The sequence below is a fragment of the Salmo salar genome, chromosome 12 (assembly GCF_965601325.2).
Source record: "Salmo salar chromosome 12, fSalSal1, whole genome shotgun sequence".
NCBI lineage: Eukaryota > Metazoa > Chordata > Actinopteri > Salmoniformes > Salmonidae > Salmo > Salmo salar.
In genome coordinates this window covers 75,102,385-75,124,829 of record NC_138302.1, presented here as the reverse complement: position 1 = coordinate 75,124,829, position 22,445 = coordinate 75,102,385, and the positions used below count along the sequence as shown (strand labels likewise).

Genomic DNA, 22,445 nt, shown 5'->3' with positions numbered 1-22,445 from the left:
TTCCAGGATATTAATAAATGTATAATTCTTGTTGCGATTGTGTATAATTCCTTCTAAACACTAAGACAATTGTTATTTTGCAAATATATGAATGTACAGTCAACATATCTCAACAGGCTAAAAGCAACCTTGACAAAGGGATTTCATTTCCTGTGTAATAGCCTGTGTAATCCAATTACAAGATCAGGAACAAGCAACCCATCAGTGATTGGATCAGCCACCCACACTGTCGTTGATCAGGCGCCAACACCACAACATACGAATGAATGACCCGTATGTAAAGCTCTACTCGGGAGAACATTATCCATGTAGTTAGATGGAGAAATGGTTTCCTTAACTGTACAGGGTTAAAATACCATAGCAACCCTGCATGCCTCTACAACAACACAGGCAGAGTAAGCCCTAGTTTCTGAATTTGTGATGCAGTATATGCATGTTGCTGTCATTTGATATCTGTGTGTGTGTGTGTGTGAGTGTGCATGCACATGCCTCTGTGTGTGTGTGTGTGCACGTGCCTCTGTGTGTGTGTGTGTGTGCACGTGCCTCTCTGTGTGTGTGTGTGGCACGTGTGTGTGTGTGTGTGTGTGTGTGTGTGTGGGGGGCATGCACGTGCCTCTCTGTGTGTGTGTGTGTGCACGTGTGTGTGTGTGTGTGTGTGTGTGTGTGTGTGTGTGTGTGTGTGGCATGCACGTGCCTCTGTGTGTGTGAAATGTGAGATAAGATGCTTGTTGACACCACCAAATAACTGCTGGTGGTAGAGTTGCTACAGAGTTGGTAAACAGAATGGATACACAGAGTTGGTACACAGAGTATGCCGTCACAGGGCACTCAAAAACAAACGCATCTAGGAGACACCAAGTTCTAGAACCTGAAAGACACAGAAAACAGCCGTTAAGACAGGAACCAGCCAGGATAAGAAGAGGGCTGGGGGAGAAGAGGGGCTGACATGAGACCAGAGGAGAAACCAAAGAGGTGAACAGGGGGGCAGGAGAGGGGTGGGGGTAACGCTACCTTAAGAGACGCGCGGGAGTAAGGTGGTACCCCACTGTCGTATTTCCCTGAGATGATCCCACAGGCCAGCGGTGACCATGTCATCGCCCCCACACCTGAAAACATGGGAACATTGGGTCAGCGCCGTCACCATCACCACTCAGTCCAAATATACTGTTCCGTCGTCAAAAAATAGGAGACAGGACAGCATCCGGTATTTACCAAGAAAAGCACAAAATTGACAAAGAAACCTTTGGTAGAGGTAGCATACTTATATCTACGCAATCATAGAATTACATATTAGAGTTACAGTTGAAGTCGGAAGTTTACATACACCTTAGCCAAATACAATTAAACTCAGTTTCACAATTCCGGACATTTAATCCTAGTACAAATTCCCTGTCTTAGGTCAGTTAGGATCACCACTTTATTTTAAGAATGTGGAATGTCAGAATAATAGTAGAGTGATTTATTTCAGCTTTTATTTCTTTCACCACATTCCCAGTGGGTCAGAAGTTTACATACACTCAATTACTATTTGGTAGCATTGCCTTTAAATTGTTTAACTTGGGTCAAACGTTTCAGGTAGCCTTCCACAAGCTTCCCACAATAAGTTGGTGAATTTTGGCACATTCCTCCTGACAGAGCTGGTGCAACTGACTCAGGTTTGTAGGCCTCCTTGCTTGCACACGCTTTTTCAGTTCTGCCCACAAATATTCTATGGGATTGAGGTCAAGGTTTTGTGATGCATGCTTGGGGGTCATTGTCCATTTGGAAGACCCATTTGTGACCACGCTTTAACTTCCTGACTGATGTCTTGAGATGTTGCTTCAATATATCCGCATCATTTTCACTCGTCATGATGCCATCTATTTTGTGACGTGCACCAGTCCCACCTGCAGCAAAGCACCCCCACAACATGATGCTGCCACCCACGTGCTTCACGGTTGGGATGGTGATCTTCGGCTTGCAAGCCTCTGCCTTTGTCCTCCAAACATAACGATTGTCATTATGGCCAAACAGTTCTATTTTTGTTTCATCAGACCAGAGGACATTTGTCCAAAAAGTACGATCTTTGTCCCCATGTGCAGTCTGTTTTTTTTTTAATGGCGGTTTTGGAGCAGTGCCTTCTTCTTTGCTGAGCGGCCTTTCAGCTTATGTCGATAGAGGACTCGTTTTACTGTGGATATAGATACTTTTGTACCCGTTTCCTCCAGCATCTTCACAAGGTCCTTTGCTGTTGTTCTGGAATTGATTTGCTCTTTTCGCACCAAAGTACGTTCATCTCTAGGAGACAGAACGCGTCTCCTTCCTGAGCGGTATGGCGGCTGCGTGGTCCCATGGTGTTTATACTTGCGTACTATTGTTTGTACAGATGAACGTGGTACCTTCAGGCATTTGGAAATTGCTCCCAAGGATGAACCAGACTTGTGGAGGTCAACCATTTTTTTTCTGAGGTCTTGGCTGATTTGTGATACAGTGAATTATAAGTGAAATAATCTGTCTGTCAACAATTGTTGGAAAAATTACTTGTGTCATGCACAAAGTAGATGTCCTAACCGACATGCCAAAACTATAGTTTGTTAACAAGAAATTTGTGGAGTGGTTGAAAAACGAGTTTGAATGACTCCAACCTAAGTGTATGCAAACTTCCGATAACTGTATAATAATGATACTATACTGAACAGAAATATAAACGCAACATGAAACAATTTCAAAGATTTTACTGAGTTACAGTTCGTATAAGGAAATCAGTCAAATGAAATAAATTCATTAGGCCCTAATCTATGGATTTCCCATGACTGGGTAGGGGTGCAGCCATGGGGTCCTGGGATGGCATAGAACGTACCGCCAAATTCTGACATATTCTCTAAAACAACGTTGTAGGCACCTTATGGTAGAGAAATTCTCTGGCAACAGCTCTGGTGGACATTCCTGCAGTCAGCATGTCAATTGCACGCTCCCTCAAAACTTGAGATAATGGTGGCATTGTGTTGTGTGACAAAACTGCACATTTTAAAGTGGCCTTTTATTGTCCCCAGCACAAGGTGCACCTGTGCAATGATCATGCTGTTTAATCAGCTTCTTAATATACCACACCTGTCATGTGGATGTATTATCTTGGCAAAGGAGAATTGCTCACTAACAGGGCTGGAAACAAATTTGTGCAAACATTTTAGAGAAATAAGCTTTTTGTGCATTTTAACAATTTCAGGTATTTTTTATTTCAGCTCATGAAACATGGGACCAACACTTTACATGTTGTGTTTATATTTTCGTTCAGCATAATCATTTAAAAGGTAGACTCAGCTAAATGACATTTGCTACGAGTGGCACCGCAGATATTGTGATGAGCAAGATGCAAGTCACAAACAGTATCTGCGCATGTGCAGGAGCTTGCTTCATTTTTAACTTTGCGTTTTAAGGCTCTTAATTGTTGCAGAAATTGACCCACTATGCTGTTTACTTTGTTCATCTACATCATATTGCTGAGTCTACCTTTAATAGCTATCTCAGTGTCCAGACCAGCTCCACTCACCTATCTTATGGAAGAGCTCTGGCAGCTGCACCTCTACCTTCTCCCTCTGGAACATGTGGTACTCAGCCTGCTCACAGATAGGAGGGATCTGGTTGAACTGCCGCGCCACAGAGTATGCTTCCTACAGGACACACAGGGAACAGCAGCGGTTAGCCTGAAGAGTACTGTACAGTAGGCGCTGGCTAATCAAAGCATGAACAATTTCAGGGATTTTTTATTTCAGCTCAAGAAACATGAGACCAACACTTTACATGTTGGTCCCATGGTTGTGATGCCAATCAATCAATATTATGAAGTCATGGTCAGAATATGTCACAGTCAGTGAGAGGATGTTATAGTGGTGTCATGTCATTGCAGGTGGTGAGACGGTCTGGGCAGAATGATGACCGGAAGGAGAGGAGGCTGTTTGTGTGCGTGTTTGTCTCACCATGATCTCCATGGGGCTCCAGCGGGACGTGCCCCAGTACATGGCCATGCCCTGGTTGATCACGTGGGTCATCGCCCGCACCGTCTCTGTCAATCAAAAATAATACACACGCACACACTACAATGAGCAGAGAGACAAATGCTGTGTAGCGAACTGTTCTGATCCAAAGTCAGTCAGACATGAGCAAGTCATTTACAGTTTGCCCGATGGCCATGTTTGAGCTTGTGTGCAACAAAAACAGAAAGCGCAAACACAATGAGGATGAGAGAGAAAGAGAGAGAGTAAAAGAGTGATTAGGAGAGCCTATAACATTAACACAGCAGCAGCACTCTCTCCCTCTCTCTGTTCTGTCCTCAGGCTAGTGACAGAGGTGCACCAGATGGCCAGTACTTCAGGTACAGGTTCAAACCTTTGCCTGTGAACTACTGCAGTTTATCAACTGTTGAACTCCTAAAAGGGCAGATGGGTAAAACAAAAGAAATGGATAAATCCAAAGCTCATGCATTTTCTTTTTTACATACCAGCTATCCCTGGTTCAAGAGAGGCAGAAATAGAATGACAGGAGTAATGTTAGGTACAACAACAGCGATGGTCTGTGTCAGGGCAGAGTAACAGTAACAGTCTGAGGGTGTTGTAACCGTCCTACTGTAGCATGGCCCATAGAGGACAGATGAATACTGTATGACAGTGTGCTCTGTCATTTAAAGGTCTTCTGCAGACTTCTCTCCAACATTCTATAGGATCGTGCAGTTCGAGTTATAAAACAATGTGTTGTAAAACAACACATTTCACTGCACCTATCCGGTGTACAGCAGGTGACAATAAAACATATATTACATAAAAAATAAAAAATTTGTGTTATTTTTTGCTCCAGCAGTTTTTCCCTCAAATGTAACATTCCCCAGGGCATTGGGAAGCAAGCCAGCAGGGAAGGATGGGGTGAAATGAGGACATAGTTTCATGCACTACACAGAAACATACAGCCTAGTGAGTTAGGATGGACATAGGCATGTCAGAGAAGCTCATGGGATGGAGAGAACCCAGCAGGAGAATAGAGAAGAGGCAGACAGCAGAAGCCAGTGACCGAGGCGGACCAAGATGTTCCTCCTTACCTTCCATGGGAGTGTTGGGGTCCGGTCTGTTTGCAAACACCACGTCCACATACTCTAGCTGTAGTCTCTCCAGTGAGGCCTTTAAACCTACAACGACATGCATCACAGCCACAGTTACACACACTATTATTGTTCAGGGACATGGTTGCAGTCATATCTTATTGAGTGTACTATTGCGAGTACAGCACAACTGATGTTTTTTGGGGTCTGATTTCAATTAACATTTTTGGGGGGCAAAACTTAACAATACCGATATATCTGCAGATATACTGTTTTACGCTGGGGAAATAATTGTTGACTATTTTCCCACAATGAAATATCATAAATTGCATATCAAAAGAGCAATTGTCAAAGATATATGCCTTAAATGTTGCTTTATTACATTGTGACATGAATGGCATCGTGAGAATGGCTGCAAGTGTTCAGATAAACATGAGATTCCCTTTTGCCCCCCCCCTGGGCTCTAATTGCGAGGTAGTGCTCAATATTGCAGGTAGAATTTTCAAATAATGTGATTCTAATAAGGTGTTATTTTTCAGAGAAAAGAGGAACTAGGATCTTTCTCAGCAAGACTCCTAACCCCCAAGAGAGTCTCTTCTCCCTGGAGCCAAAATGACTAATCAGGATGTTGTTTGATGCAATGTCAGCATTTAATTTCTCATTCTGCCCGTGATCTGCGTGATCAAGGACAGGATGAGCTTACTTACCTTCTATAATGTGTTTTCGGGACAACCCTCTTTCAGTCTCTGCTCTATGGATCAAAAACATATTCCAGAATCAGTTGAATTACAGCAGAGAGCCACAGCAAGGCTTCATTTTCTTTTTATCATATCATTCAGTCCATCTCAGTAACATCCCAATATATACATTTCAGCTTGACTAAAAGCCCATTATAAACTGGGTGGTTCGAGCCCTAAATGCTGATTGGCCGACAGCCGTGATATATCAGACTGTATACCACGGGTATGACAAACCATGTCTTTTTACTGCTCTAATTACTTTGGTAACCAGTTTATAATAGCAATAAGTCACCTCAGGGGTTTGTGGTATATGACCAATATAACACACCCCGTCGGGCCTTATTGTTTAATTATAACATCAGCATGGATTACACATAATCACATTAACCAGAGGGCCACCGGGAGGGAGGGAGAAACTCTCCTCATGGCATTACATATATACTCTATTACAGTGCCAATCACTCACACATTACACACATTACAAACAGCAGCATACTTCTCATTCAGACACACAACCAGAGAAGAGACAACATACTTTCCACCCCAGAAGATCTTTGTTGTGATCACCAGACTGGAACGTCTACATGAGAAGGGGGAGAAAACCCATTACATGTGAGACCACACAGAACATATATAGACAATGAAGCACAGAGAGGGTGTTCCAAGGTTCTCTGGTTGACATCACAGAGAGGGTGTTCCAAGGTGCTCTGGTTGACATCACAGTGAGGGTGTTCCAAGGTGCTCTGGTTGACATCACAGAGAGGGTGTTCCAAGGTGCTCTGGTTGACATCACAGAGAGGGTGTTCCAAGGTGCTCTGGTTGACATCACAGAGAGGGTGTTCCAAGGTGCTCTGGTTGACATCACAGTGAGGGTGTTCCAAGGTTCTCTGGTTGACATCACAGAGAGGGTGTTCCAAGGTTCTCTGGTTGACATCACAGAGAGGGTGTTCCAAGGTTCTCTGGTTGACATCACAGAGAGGGTGTTCCAAGGTTCTCTGGTTGACATCACAGAGAGGGTGTTCCAAGGTTCTCTGGTTGACATCACAGAGAGGGTGTTCCAAGGTTCTCTGGTTGACATCACAGAGAGGGTGTTCCAAGGTGCTCTGCTGGACATCACAGAGAGGGTGTTCCAAGGTGCTCTGCTGGACATCACAGAGAGGGTGTTCCAAGGTTCTCTGGTTGACATCACAGAGAGGGTGTTCCAAGGTTCTCTGGTTGACATCACAGAGAGGGTGTTCCAAGGTTCTCTGGTTGACATCACAGAGAGGGTGTTCCAAGGTTCTCTGGTTGACATCACAGAGAGGGTGTTCCAAGGTGCTCTGGTTGACATCACAGTGAGGGTGTTCCAAGGTGCTCTGGTTGACATCACAGTGAGGGTGTTCCAAGGTGCTCTGGTTGACATCACAGAGAGGGTGTTCCAAGGTTCTCTGGTTGACATCACAGAGAGGGTGTTCCAAGGTTCTCTGGTTGACATCACAGAGAGGGTGTTCCAAGGTTCTCTGGTTGACATCACAGAGAGGGTGTTCCAAGGTTCTCTGGTTGACATCACAGAGAGGGTGTTCCAAGGTTCTCTGGTTGACATCACAGAGAGGGTGTTCCAAGGTTCTCTGGTTGACATCACAGAGAGGGTGTTCCAAGGTTCTCTGGTTGACATCACAGAGAGGGTGTTCCAAGGTGCTCTGGTTGACATCACAGTGAGGGTGTTCCAAGGTGCTCTGGTTGACATCACAGTGAGGGTGTTCCAAGGTGCTCTGGTTGACATCACAGAGAGGGTGTTCCAAGGTTCTCTGGTTGACATCACAGAGAGGGTGTTCCAAGGTTCTCTGGTTGACATCACAGTGAGGGTGTTCCAAGGTGCTCTGGTTGACATCACAGTGAGGGTGTTCCAAGGTGCTCTGGTTGACATCACAGTGAGGGTGTTCCAAGGTGCTCTGGTTGACATCACAGAGAGGGTGTTCCAAGGTTCTCTGGTTGACATCACAGAGAGGGTGTTCCAAGGTTCTCTGGTTGACATCACAGAGAGGGTGTTCCAAGGTTCTCTGGTTGACATCACAGAGAGGGTGTTCCAAGGTGCTCTGCTGGACATCACAGAGAGGGTGTTCCAAGGTGCTCTGCTGGACATCACAGAGAGGGTGTTCCAAGGTTCTCTGGTTGACATCACAGAGAGGGTGTTCCAAGGTTCTCTGGTTGACATCACAGAGAGGGTGTTCCAAGGTTCTCTGGTTGACATCACAGAGAGGGTGTTCCAAGGTTCTCTGGTTGACATCACAGAGAGGGTGTTCCAAGGTTCTCTGGTTGACATCACAGAGAGGGTGTTCCAAGGTTCTCTGGTTGACATCACAGAGAGGGTGTTCCAAGGTTCTCTGGTTGACATCACAGTGAGGGTGTTCCAAGGTGCTCTGGTTGACATCACAGTGAGGGTGTTCCAAGGTGCTCTGGTTGACATCACAGAGAGGGTGTTCCAAGGTTCTCTGGTTGACATCACAGAGAGGGTGTTCCAAGGTTCTCTGGTTGACATCACAGAGAGGGTGTTCCAAGGTTCTCTGGTTGACATCACAGAGAGGGTGTTCCAAGGTTCTCTGGTTGACATCACAGAGAGGGTGTTCCAAGGTTCTCTGGTTGACATCACAGAGAGGGTGTTCCAAGGTGCTCTGCTGGACATCACAGAGAGGGTGTTCCAAGGTGCTCTGCTGGACATCACAGAGAGGGTGTTCCAAGGTTCTCTGGTTGACATCACAGAGAGGGTGTTCCAAGGTTCTCTGGTTGACATCACAGAGAGGGTGTTCCAAGGTTCTCTGGTTGACATCACAGAGAGGGTGTTCCAAGGTTCTCTGGTTGACATCACAGAGAGGGTGTTCCAAGGTTCTCTGGTTGACATCACAGAGAGGGTGTTCCAAGGTTCTCTGGTTGACATCACAGAGAGGGTGTTCCAAGGTGCTCTGGTTGACATCACAGTGAGGGTGTTCCAAGGTGCTCTGGTTGACATCACAGTGAGGGTGTTCCAAGGTGCTCTGGTTGACATCACAGAGAGGGTGTTCCAAGGTTCTCTGGTTGACATCACAGAGAGGGTGTTCCAAGGTTCTCTGGTTGACATCACAGTGAGGGTGTTCCAAGGTGCTCTGGTTGACATCACAGTGAGGGTGTTCCAAGGTGGTAAAAGAGTGGGTAAAGGAGACGCTTTCATTCCATTATTCAGTAGCTTTGAGGGACACAAGAGCAGGAGCACGGCCATGGCTCTGCTGCCTGCCTGACTCCGTTCATCTTTTATCTCTCTCTGCCTGCTTGCCGGTGCACAGTGGACTAAACCACACTGCTCACTTCCCTTCCAATAAGGCAGAGCAGTTATCAGGAGAGGGAGAGTGACGGCGCGGAAATGAAACATGGCTCATTATGAGAGTAACCTCCGTACGAACATACCTCCATCCTTTCTTCTTTATGACGTTCCCCAGCACAACCTCAGCCCTGAGAGAGTGAGGGAGAGAGAGATCAGATCATGGGTATGGTCAACTAACAACTACACATACCATGATGCAAAAGAAAACAGCCTTTGAAAAAAGAAGATATCACAATGTGTGGTGGTAACTCTTAACAACCCTTCCCAGTGTCTCTATAGACTTATAACAAAGCCCTCCTGCAGCATGTGGAGTTAAACTCAGTGAACTGGCTGGTACGGCTGGTGTGTAACAGGCTCCATGTCAATCAGTCATTAGCAGCAGCGGGGGTGCCAATTAGGCCCAACGTGGCCTCCATTAGGGCTGGGATGACTCCTGTCACTGGGAGGGAGGAAGGGAGCGCCGGTCTACAAGGCTAACAAATGCCATGTTTTCCTGTAATGTGAGTTCTGTGTACTGTATGGCAAGCACAAAGTGGCTGAGCTCCCCCGCTCTGTCTCTGTACCCCCTCTCTCTGCTTCTCTTTCCCTTATCCCTCTCTCCCCCTCCCCATCAGAACTCTCTCTGCCTGTGTGCGCAGCCTGCTGGTTTGAGCAGAGGGAGCGGAGAGGGAGAGGGAGGGCAATTTCTGGAAGGCTCATGCCATCAATGTTCCCTCTAAGCTGTGCGCACGCTCAGTAGCACCGAGACTGCCACTCTGCTCCACAGGACTGCCGTGCAAAAATATCAGCCCACAGAGAAGAACGAGATTGAACTTCACTCAACTTTCTAGAGCAGGCCTCCCGAGTGGCTCAGTGGTCTAAGGCACTGCATCGCAGTGCTAGTTGTGCCACTAGAGATTCTGGGTTAGAATCTAGGCTCTGTCGCAGCCGGCCACAACCGGGAGACCCATGGGCCGGCGCACAATTGGCCCAGCGTCGTCCGGGTTAGGGGAGGGTTTGGCCGGCAGGGATGTCCTCGTCCCATCGCGCACTAGCGACTCCTGTGGCGCGCCGGGCGCAGTACACGCTGACACGGTCGCCAGGTGTACGGTGTTTCCTCCGACACATTGGTGCGGCTTGCTTATGGGTTAAGTGGGCATTGTGTCAAGAAGCAGTGCGACTTGGTTGGGTTGTGTTTCGGAAGACGTACGGCTCTTGACCTTCGCCTCTCCCAAGTCCGTACGGGATTTTGCAGCAATGAGACAAGACTAACTACCAATTGGATACCACAAAATTGGGGAGAATGGGGTATAAAAATATATAAATAAAAACACATTATAGAGCAGTGGTCACCAACGGGTCGATCACGATCGACTGGTCGATGTCCAAGTCATTCCTAGTCGATCGCCAAACATTTTGGTAAAAAACCCAACGACAAAGCCTTGTGTTCCTACTTTATTTTTTATTAGTCTCAGGCTGTTGGCTGTAGGTGCACCTGATTCAGCTGCCCTGCGCGCTGGGTAGGCCATCTGTTGCCATTTTTAACCATTTCATGTGTCTGAAGGTACAAACTGACTTCCCGGCAGGCCCAGAGAGCAAATCAAGTGCACTATAGACCTACCTCTGGCCAATCAGATGGCTCAGATGACCGTGTCTGCAGTAACGTAGAAGGCATAAAAGAAAGCTACAGAAAGGTTGATACTGTGAGATTTCAAAATGTTTAAAACCATGACTAGAGAGACTGTCCACTTTATGAGTGAGTTCATGTTTAAGTTCTTCCTCAGCACTGTCAACACTTTGTATTCAACACTTTTACAAGCCATAAAATGCGAGTTCTTCATATTTCTACTCAGAGCTACAACAAACAGTGCATCAGTAATGAATGAGGAGGAAAGTGGATCTATAGGCTTCAGTTGTTGTTATTATTAGCGGCTTGGGTCTTTTTTTAATATCGAGGAATATTTCACTTTCTCTGTTCATAGGAGTAACATGAATTTGTGCACAATGCAGAAATAATGTGGTGTAACTTCAGTTTCGCCATCATCTGGAAGACGGTGTCACTTTTTGGTCAGTGTCAGTGGAGGAAAGGGAGAGCGGAGGGATGTTGAGATGCGGACCCTCAGTCTAATGCTCTCTCCCACATCTGAGACTGACCATCAGATGCAGGCACAATAAGCCCACAAAAAAATGTAAAAATATATGTAAATGTATGCTCACTCAGCTGTGCTTCACAAGTAATACAACAACGGATCTATTACCAGTATGATCATATAGGCTACTTCAAGTTTTGAAATATATATATTTTTAAATGGCCTGAACAACAATGCATTGACAGTACTGACAAGCAAAGACAATATGCGGTGATAATGTACAGTAGGCCTAAAGCTCACGGCACAAACCTCATTGCTACAGTACTGTTTTTAATTGGTTAATGTTCCATAGGCTTATGTTTTTAAGTCATGTTAAAAAATAAAATCTGAGCGGTAGATCTCGGCTTGAATTTTGACTCAAAGTGATCTTGACTCAGAAAAGGTTGGTGACCACTGTTCGAGAGTTTGCCTTTACTGTGATCGAATCAACACGATATTAGCCACTTTCAATGCAACATACCGAAACAAAACAAACTATGCAAGAGATTGTTGTAGTAGTCAGGATGCATCGGAGTAGGATTATTTTGCATTGACATGCACTACTCAGCTCGTACTCCACATAGGCTGGTGCAGCATAAACAATCAGAGCTGCAGTAGGCTTACGTGCAAATAGACCATTGCCATATGTGGATCTGTGCCATTTATTTTGAACTGGACTGTGTTTACTGCATGAGCAGTTGTAAGTAGATGCTCTTGTTTTGAGATCAAAGCAAGAGCTGCATGTAGCCACATTTCTTCATATTCTTTGCTAGTTAGTGAGTTATTAGCCCAGTTATAGATCATTTGTAGTCAGCAATAGGGGAGGGACTGCTTCCTACAAGATCACAAAACATGTACATTTCTAGATATTTTTGGTAAAGGGGCAGTGTTGTATTTTGAGACAGGCTTGAATAAGCTAAGTAGGCAATAGGTAGAGGGTAGCATAATCTGTCTGATTCTCTGTAATAATGGTATAGGAATAATAATGCATTTTATTTTGTGAAGTGATTTTTTGCAAACACCACAACATTTCCAGTCACCACCTTGTCTGAAGTAAAAGTGGATAAACAGGTTAATGTCAAGCCCTGCATGTTTCTTTCCCCCAAAAGTCTCATGGAATGTAGGACTACATTGAACACCACACATTGGCTGCTACTGTAGGCTGAATGATGGAACAGATATTTCCATGTTAAAATGTTATGGGATGCATTTTCTCCATTGTTTTTGATGGTAGGCCACTCTGGTAGACCTACATTATGATCAAATAGCCACAGTAGCCTACTTGGCCACTGTTAAACTATAAATTAAAGCAGGTGCAGCCTCAGTGACCGTGTGCTGGAAGTTGCACAGAATTTAGCAGACCTGGAATTAGCTCAGTGCTGAATATTTTTTGAGGGAACATTGGTGTGAAGAAGTGGGTTGTTAAAGCTAATGGGTGTACACCTACACTACAGTGTGTTTGTAAGCGTGTGTTGGTCAATACGCTAGCTGTCAGTCGATGTACTGTACAGTGTTTCCCTGTCAATATGTTTCAGTGACTTGGTCATAGTGCCAGGGAACAAACACACATGTACTAACCCACAGAACCAGGCCTTTAGCTGTAGCCGCCTGTACTAACCCACAGAACCAGGCCTTTAGCTGTAGCGGCCTGTACTAACCCACAGAACCAGGCCTTTAGCTGTAGCGGCCTGTACTAACCCACAGAACCAGGCCTTTAGCTGTAGCCGCCTGTACTAACCCACAGAACCAGGCCTTTAGCTGTAGCCGCCTGTACTAACCCACAGAACCAGGCCTTTAGCTGTAGCCGCCTGTACTAACCCACAGAACCAGGCCTTTAGCTGTAGCGGCCTGTACTAACCCACAGAACCAGGCCTTTAGCTGTAGCGGCCTGTACTAACCCACAGAACCAGGCCTTTAGCTGTAGCGGCCTGTACTAACCCACAGAACCAGGCCTTTAGCTGTAGCGGCCTGTACTAACCCACAGAACCAGGCCTTTAGCTGTAGCGGCCTGTACTAACCCACAGAACCAGGCCTTTAGCTGTAGCGGCCTGTACTAACCCACAGAACCAGGCCTTTAGCTGTAGCGGCCTGTACTAACCCACAGAACCAGGCCTTTAGCTGTAGCGGCCTGTACTAACCCACAGAACCAGGCCTTTAGCTGTAGCGGCCTGTACTAACCCACAGAACCAGGCCTTTAGCTGTAGCGGGGCTGCAGTTGGGAGCCTCTCTCCTGCTCTCTATCCACTCTACAAAACCAAAATGTTGACTTTGTGGCAACATCAACAGTGAGGCCACTAACTCATAATTATCCACACATCTCGACTCAATCCACTTTACTGAGTTTGACTGACGAGGTGCTCATCTTACCAGAGCTGGTGCTTCACAGAGACCGTGTGAAAGGTGGTAAATATGTGCTCCTCTGTCTGCATTGATGTCCCTCTCTTCTGGTTTGTGTGCTGCACCTCGTGTAAAGCCTCTCAGTGCTGCAGTTTGCAGTAGGCTATAGGCTGTCAGGATTAGCACCCAAAGAAGACATGCAGGGTTCTGACAGACTGTCAGGTCCATTTGCATGGCACACAGATCTGTCACTCTGTTGATCTGCCAGTTCTAATGTCACCATTGTGTGGAATGATGATGGTGAAGGTCAACTGTATTTCCCTTGTTCTACAAGTCTGCCACCAGTACCTTATGTTGCAGTTTGATATGTCTCCTTTCCACAGCTCAGCTACAGAAGCCACATGTAGGTAAATATTCTAAATAGTGCTGAGTGATTAGCGCTTTTTGAGGTTGGGTCTGTTTCGGATAGATTATTAAAAAGCATTCACAATTTTCAATTTCAGTTTCGATAATGAAAAAAAAAAACATGAAATGCACTATGCATTATGTGGGTTGAATGTTGTAATACAGAATAAAACAATTAATACAAGTCCCATGATGGTAGTGACCGCCCATTACTGCTCACTTATTAACCATCATTTATTCACATTATTTTACTTAATACAACGTTGCACTTGTTGTGTATATTACATTTGTTTCATTTGATGACTATTACTTCATTCCAAGTCACCATCTCATCTCTATAGAGCTACTGCCTATGGTGTCTGACAAAATACACTATTTTAGTAGTTCTTCAAAGTAAACAAGGCATACATTTATAACTGCTGAATACCAACTATCAATAACTTAGATAGTGTATTTTCTGGTAAATATTCCTTGCAAAGCAACTGCGCTCTATTGATCGCGCATTCTTCTGTCTCTTATGTAGCAGGAGTCAAAGAAACTATGTAGGACACTGGCCTGCTGGAAACTACAACTCCCAAATACATCGCACAGTTCGGGTGCGATCTGATTTATCTCTAGAGAAACTGCAGCGCAATGTGCGCATTTGAGCTAAAATAATTACTAAAAAAACGATGGAATTAAAACGGATCTGACGTTGGTCAATGAACGAAAAATAACCGACATTTCAGATGAACACTCAGCAATAATTCAAAATGATAAAGCCATTAACAATTTGTTATTTTCTTTCTTCAGTCTTTTACATAATATTAACACCTTGGGAAATATGCCTGACCATATTGCCACAATGAGAGACCAGTATTTCCTTGGGGAGGATTTAGAGAAGTTAGAGTCTGTTAATCTGAGGTACTGTTGGAAAGGAGTTCATCCTTACTCACAACAAAGATCCATTCATCCAGGACGGTGTATACAGCTGTCTGAGATGTTATGAAGCCCTACAAAAGGTTAGAGTTGGCAAAATATCACTGTTCGGGTTCTACTGGTATTCAAGCCATCATGAAAAATCGACCCTTGACCTCTCATCAAAAATACCACTAGAACTCAGTAAGATGAATGTTATAAATTAGGTGTTTCTCCCCCCAGGTCTGGAGCTCAAGGCTACAGAGCAATTAATCACTCATGTTTATGTAAACAGTTTTGCAGGCTTATCCAAGGCACGTGTGGATTAAATTGTACGGCCTTGTATTTGCAAACATGCCTGCCAACTACCTACACGGGAGGCCGCCGAGGCGCACAGACTCATGGTAAGTGCATCAGTGAGCGTTTCATCTGAGCCTCTGGGCCTCAGATCCACCGAACCAGAGGTTTAATCAAATTTAATGAGATCTCTAAAGATGTGTGATGGCCTGGGAGACTCCCTCATCACGACCACACTGGAAGGACTGGAGCCCAGCACCAGCTTCATTGGTACTAGATGTGAGTCTACACCATATCATTTAGATGAGTCCCCCATCTCGTTAATTAACACACTCATACATTCATTGCCACCTGTTAGGTCAGCGCTCATTCAAACACACTACAGTACATGTGTTAGCCTATGCTTTGCTTGGCTATGTGGCCTTGTGTGGTATGATCCTGTGATTCAGCAGTCATTGATATCTAAGTGATGTCTGCATGAAGATGTGATGTGGACAGGCTGGATGATACTCACTTCCCTGCGGCGTAGACCTCTGCTGTGTCAAACAGATTGATGCCGTTCTCGTAGGCCAGACACAACAGCTGCTCCGCCATCTGTTGGCCGGAGAGTGGAGCGAGGGAGAGGAAAGAAAGAGGAGGGGGGGGGGGGGGGTCGAGAGATCACTGATCGGTGCTTAAGTGTTTTCAACTATTAAAACCCGGGCTGCATGTATGTGGTTGTAACCGCACGCTTCCGTGCTATGGCGCGCGCGTTGCTTCTCTGGCTCTCTGTGTCAATATGTTTGGAGTGTAAGCAGTGTCTGTTCGAAGTCTTCCTGAGCAGCAGTGGACTGTTGACTGACTGATAGAATAACAGAAAAAACACAATCCATCTGCTCTCACCTCATCCGTTATCTGCCCTCCGAACGTCACCCATGTTCCTACAGAGAGACGACAGGGAGACTGTGTTAGTCGTCTATCAGACTAGAGATACATAGAGAGAGCAGTGTTGAAGAGGCAGTGATGCCACACACCGATTACTGTAGCTTTTTAATTATACTTAGAAGAGATGAGGCTTTGGCACAGTTTGCCATAACAGTGTTAGTCAACAGATGGAGGTCTCAGCTGGCATTTCTGGCATATCTTCACTCTCCAAGATATCCGCTAGGAAAATTATTTGGTGTGAAATAAATTCCCTCTGTGGTTCACTTTGTGTATTTGTAGTGAAAACAGCAGCAGTCTGGGTCACCTCTAACACATTTTTGTCTCCTAGACCCTCCACCACCACCCACCCCCTCTCACACTCACCTAGTCCAAGGCAGGACACCCTCAGGCCCGACTTCCCAAGGTTTCTGTCAGAATACAGAGAAAACATTATCCTTAATATGGTGCTGATACTGATGCTGTGCTTTTTAGTGCTGGAGGTTTTTTTATACAGTCAAGCTTTGTTTAAAGTAGTTCCATGCTTCATGAAAATGAAGGTATCTGTGTCTCCACTGACAGACAACTGGGAGGTTGTAACAACCATGACAGCTCACGAAAAAACATTTAGTCTCTCTGTACTCTGGATGCAGATGGAGGCTCAAAGATGCCCACCAGGAACACGGATGCCTGACAGTAAGACTGTGTGCCTGTGTGCGTGTGTGCATGTGCGTGTGTGTGTGAGCGCGGCCATGTGTGGATAGAGATTCCACAGGAGGGCTGACAAAGGAAGTGTGTGTTAATCTGGCTCAGCATGACATCCTGTGGAATATCTCAGTTCACACCAGGAAGCCTAGGCCCACGCCTCAATCCCCTATAGCCAATCACAAGCTTCGACTCCAGCTGGAACCCCTATAGCAATTCCCAGTCCCTAGAAAAATCACAGCTCAGACACAGACTCCACCGCTGACAGACATACAGGTTTGGCTAAGTTCTCTTTTACCTTTCAGCCTAAAAAGTCACAGGTAAAAGAAAGAGAATACACTGGGAAAACCTGCAGTAGGTAACAGGCTTATTCTAGTATTAGAAATTCAGGGTCACAAAAAGCATATTTCTTTTCTCCATCAACATTTCAAGCACATTCAATTATTAATTTAGGCAGTATTCAAAAGATCGAAAGCCTCAAGGTTGCATAGCTTTCTGTACGGTGCATTTAACAGGCTAATATAACTTCACCAGGGCAGCTTTGTCATGGCCAATAACTTCAAAAACATTGTCAAGGCAACACAGAACAGTGAACCACAGAGGACGATTTGAGGCGGTGCTAGGCTACAACCTTTAGTGCTGCACTTGTCATAACGGGTACACCACAGAAATAAGTAGAACCATTTCATGTATTTCTATGGGGTACACAATGTACCTTGTTCCTTCCTTCCTAAGCTCTCAATATGAAGAATCCAATCCAAATATGAGATCCTTAAAGCCGGTGACATAAGCTCAAAACACAATGAACCATACCAACTAAAAACCATAGAGAACCTCGAGTTGCATTCTGCTGGAGGTAAGTAAGATGAGTGGGATATGGAATGATGTAATGGCTGTTGTGGGAGGAAGAGTGTAGGTATGTCTGTCTAATTTTGTAGGAGTATGATTGTGTGCATGTGGTTATTATTGGAATATACATTTTCGCACTTACTGTGTTTATGTATGAGAGTGTAGCCATAGCTGTGTGTGTGTGTGTGTGTGTGTGGTGTGTGTGTGTGTGTGGAGGATTATGAGTGTGTGGGTGTCTTGTGAAGCCATGTAGGTTTTCTACATTGCTGTGGTGACTAAGAACAAAACAATCCATTTATGTTGCTCTGAAAAAGCAAGGGGATCCAAAAAGCCCACTTTACATGTGGACTGAGATTCAAAATAAACCAGCACCATAATTTCAGCTCTTAACAAGCATATGCAGTCCAGATCAAGAGGATTCTCTCCTCAAATGTCAGGTTCTTTAGGGTCTCTTTCATGATATCTTACCATGTGTTATCTGCAAGTCCAGTGCACTAAGAGAGGAAGAGCCGAAGTGGGAAGGCTCCGACCTGTGTGAAAATAAAGCATGGACGTGGGGATTTTTTGGACGGAGGTCAATGAGAGTATGGAATTTGGTCCAAAATGAAATGTAATTGCCAACTTGCTACGTGTGGCCTATATAATCGAATAGAAGTTTCGGAACGCTAAGGTTGTAACAAATGTACTAATGTAAGTGGACGTGCGTGACATAGCACCAACTTTGCAAAAATAGATTTTATACCTTAGTTGTGTCTGTTCTTCACACCCGAATCTGCCATCTCATTGGCTAGAATGTTCCCGCTTCCTCCCGCCTGCCTTTGCAGCCATTGATTCCCATTGTTAGTGCAGAGACTCCAGCATCTTGTAAGTATAAACAATAATATTTGGTGCAATACAGTACACAGACACACAGTCTGGTCCACCTTATGAAAGGCAATTTCTGGATTTTCCAGCAAATAAAAATGGAAGTTGCCTTTTCAAAACAATGGCGGGAAGATAGAACAGGAAACTTGCAAAAGGTGCCACCGATAAGTTTGCTAAATTAAGAACAAATTGACAGATGAAGACATACAGGCGATGAAAGCAGTATAACTCAGGGGAACATTAATGATGTATCAGATTGTTTGCTTGCTAGCTAGCTAACGTTTGTGTCTAACGAGGCAAACTACACTAACTGTAAATTCAGGCACGAATACCTGTGATAAAAATAGATAAAGATAAATAGATACACAAAAGTATGTGGACAAGCCTTCAAATTAGTGGATTCGGCTATTTCAGCCACACGTTGCTGTCAGGTGTATAAAATTAAGCACACAGACATGCAATCTCCATAGACAAACATTGTCAGTAGAATGGCCTTACAGAAGAGCTCAGTGACTTTCAACATGGCATCGTCATAGGATACCACCTTTCCAACAAGTCAGTTAGTCAAATTTCTGCCCTGCTAGAGCTGCCCTGGTCAACTGTAAGTGCTGTTATTGTGAAATGGAAACGTCTAGGAGCAACAACAGCTCAGCAGCCAAGTGGTAGGCCACACAAGCTCACAGAACGGGACTGCCGAGTGCTAAAGTGCGTAGAAAATCGTATTTCCAAGGTTGCAACACTCACTACAAAGTTCAAAACTGCCTGTAGAAACAACGTCAGGCGTAGAGTTCGACCGATTATGATTTTTCAACGCCGACACCGATTATTGGAGGACCCCAAAAAAAGCCGATATCGATTATTCTGACAATGTTTTACTTTTTTTTTTTGTAATAATGACAATTACAACAATACTGAATGAACACTTATTTTAACTTAATATAATACATCAATAAAATCTATTTAGCCTCAAATAAATACTGAAACATGTTCAATTTGGTTTAAATAATGCAAAAACAGTGTTGGAGAAGAAAGTAAATGTGCCATGTAAAAAAGCTAACGTTTAAGTTCCTTTCTCAGAACATGAGAACATATGAAAGCTGGTGGTTCCTTTTAACATGAGTCTTCAATATTCCCAGGTAAGAAGTTTTAGGTTGTAGTAATTATAGGAATTATAGGACTATTTCTCTCTATACCATTTGTATTTCATATACAGTGGGGGGAAAAAGTATTTGATCCCCTGCTGATTTTGTATGTTTGCCCACTGATAAAGAAATGATCAGTCTATAATTTTAATGGTAGGTTTATATGAACAGTGAGAGACAGAATAACAACAAAGAAATCCAGAAAAACGCATGTCAAAAAGGCTGGAATGGGCTACAAGACCATCGCCAAAAAAGACACATGTCCACAGAAGCAATCAATCAATCAGATTCCAAACTCTCCACCATGGCCAAGACCAAAGAGGCTGGAATGGGCTACAAGACCATCGCCAAGCAGCTTGGTGAGAAGGTGACAACATTTGGTGCGATTATTCGCAAATGGAAGAAACACAAAAGAACTGTCAATATCCCTCAGCCTGGGGCTCCATGCAAGATCTCACCTCGTGGGGTTGCAATGATCATGAGAACGGTGAGGAATCAGCCCAGAACTACACGGGAGGATCTTGTCAATGATCTCAAGGCAGCTGGGACCATTGTCACCAAGAAAACAATTGGTAACACACTAAGCCGTGAAGGACTGAAATCCTGCAGCGCCCGCAAGGTCCCCCTGCTCAAGAAAGCACATATACATGCCCGTCTGAAGATGGCCAATGAACATCTGAATGATTCAGAGGACAACTGGTGAAAGTGTTGTGGTTAGATGAGACCAAAATTGAGCTCTTTGGCATCAACTCAACTCGCCGTGTTTGGAGGAGGAGGAATACTGCCTATGACCCCAAGAACACCATCTCCACCGTCAAACATGGAGGTGGAAACATTATGCTTTGGGGGTGTTTTTCTGCTAAGGGGACAGGACAACTTCACCGCATCATTTGACGGGGCCATGTACTGTCAAATCTTGGGTGAGAACCTCCTTCCCTCAGCCAGGGCATTGAAAATGGGTCGTGGATGGGTATTCCAGCATGACAATGACCCAAAACACGCAGCCAAGGCAACAAAGGAGTGGCTCAAGAAGAAGCACATTAAGGTCCTGGAGTGGCCTAGCCAGTCTCCAGACCTTAATCCCATAGAACATCTATGGAGGGAGCTGAAGGTTCGAGTTGCCAAATGTCAGCCTCGAAACCTTAATGACTTGGAGAAGATCTGCAAAGAGGAGTGGGACAAAATCCCTCCTGAGATGTGTGCAAACCTGGTGGCCAACTACAAGAAACGTCTGACCTCTGTGATTGCCAACAAGGGTTTTGCCACCAAGTACTAAGTCATGTTTTGCAGAGGGGTCAAATACTTATTTCAAATACTTATTAAAATTGAAATAATTTTATAACATTTTTGACATACGTTTTTCTGGATTTTTTGTTGTTGTTATTCTGTCTCTCACTGTTCATATAAACCTACCATTAAAATTATAGACTGATCATTTCTTTGTAAGTGGGCAAACATACAAAATCAGCAAGGGATCAAATACTTTTTCCCCCCACTGTACCTTTGACTATTGGATGTTCTTATAGGCACTTTAGTATTGCCAGTGTAACAGTATAGCTTCCGTCCCTCTCCTCGCTCCTACCTGGGCTCGAACCAGGAACACATCGACAACAGCCACCCTCGAAGCAGCGTTACCCATGTAGAGCAAGGGGAACAACCACTTCCAAGTCTCAGAGCGAGTGACGTTTGAAACACTATTAGCGCGCACCCGCTAACTAGCTAGCCATTTCACATGGGTTACACCAGCCTAATCTCGGGGGTTGATAGGCTTGAAGTCATAAACAACGCAATGCTTGAAGAATTGCTAAGAGCTGCTGGCAAACGCACGAAGGTGCTGTTTGAATGAATGCTTACGAGCCTGCTGCTGCCTACCATCGCTCAGTCAGACTGCTCTATCAAATCATAGACTTAATTATAAGATAATAACACAGAAATACGAGCCTTTGGTCATTAATATGGTTGAATCCGGAAACTATCATTTCGAAAACGAAACGTTTACTATTTCAGTGAAATACGGAACTGTTCCGTATTTTATCTAACGGGTGGCATCCCTAAGTCTAAATATTCCTGTTACATTGCACAACCTTCAATGTTATGTCATAATTATGCTCAATTCTGGCAAATTAATTACGGCCTTTGTTAGGAATAAATGGACTTCACACAGTTCGAAATGAGCCAACCAGCCCAAACTGCTGTATATACCCTGACTGCTTGCACGGAATGCAAGAGAAGTGACACAAATTCATGTTAGCAGGCAATATTAACTAAATATGCAGGTTTACAAATATATACTTGTGTATTGATTTTAAAGAAAGGCATTGATGTTTATGGTTAGGTACATTGGTGCAACGACAGTGCTTTTTTCATAAATGCGCTTGTTAAATCAACACCCGTTTGTCTAAGTAGGCTGTGATTCGATGAGAAATGAACAGGCACTGCATCGATTATATGCAACGCAGGACACGTTAGATAAACTAGTAATATCATCAACCATGTGTAGTTAACTAGTGATTATGTCAAGATTGATAGTTTTTTATTAGATAAGTTTAATGCTAGCTAGCAACTTACCTTGGCTTCTTGCTGCCCTCACGTAACAGGTAGTCAGCCTGCCATGCAGGCTCCTCGTGGAGTGCAATGTACGGCAGGTGGTTAGAGCGTTCGACTCGTAACCGGAAGGTTGCAAAAACGAATCCCCCCTGAACAAGGCAGTTAACCCCCGTTCCTAGGCCGTCATTGAAAATAAGAATGTGTTCTTAATCTGACTTACCTAGTTAAATAAAGGTGTAAAATATATATATA

At 44.4% G+C, this 22,445-nt stretch overlaps 1 protein-coding gene across 5 annotated transcripts in view; it reads right to left on the bottom strand.

Moving 5' to 3' along the window:
- The window catches only part of kcnab2a (potassium voltage-gated channel subfamily A regulatory beta subunit 2a), a 145,231-nt gene that overhangs the window by 9,385 nt on the left and 113,401 nt on the right, over positions 1–22,445 (bottom strand). For all 5 annotated transcript variants that reach the window (XM_045691715.2, XM_045691719.2, XM_045691716.2 and 2 more), the window contains 10 exons: positions 16,474–16,517; positions 16,069–16,106; positions 15,701–15,780; positions 9,226–9,270; positions 6,344–6,388; positions 5,776–5,819; positions 5,069–5,155; positions 3,957–4,042; positions 3,530–3,650; positions 1,012–1,106 (listed from right to left, as the gene is read on the bottom strand). In XM_045691715.2, coding sequence (XP_045547671.1) covers positions 1,012–1,106; positions 3,530–3,650; positions 3,957–4,042; positions 5,069–5,155; positions 5,776–5,819; positions 6,344–6,388; positions 9,226–9,270; positions 15,701–15,780; positions 16,069–16,106; positions 16,474–16,517 — 685 coding nt within the window. The remainder of the gene's footprint in view (positions 1–1,011; positions 1,107–3,529; positions 3,651–3,956; positions 4,043–5,068; positions 5,156–5,775; positions 5,820–6,343; positions 6,389–9,225; positions 9,271–15,700; positions 15,781–16,068; positions 16,107–16,473; positions 16,518–22,445) is intronic.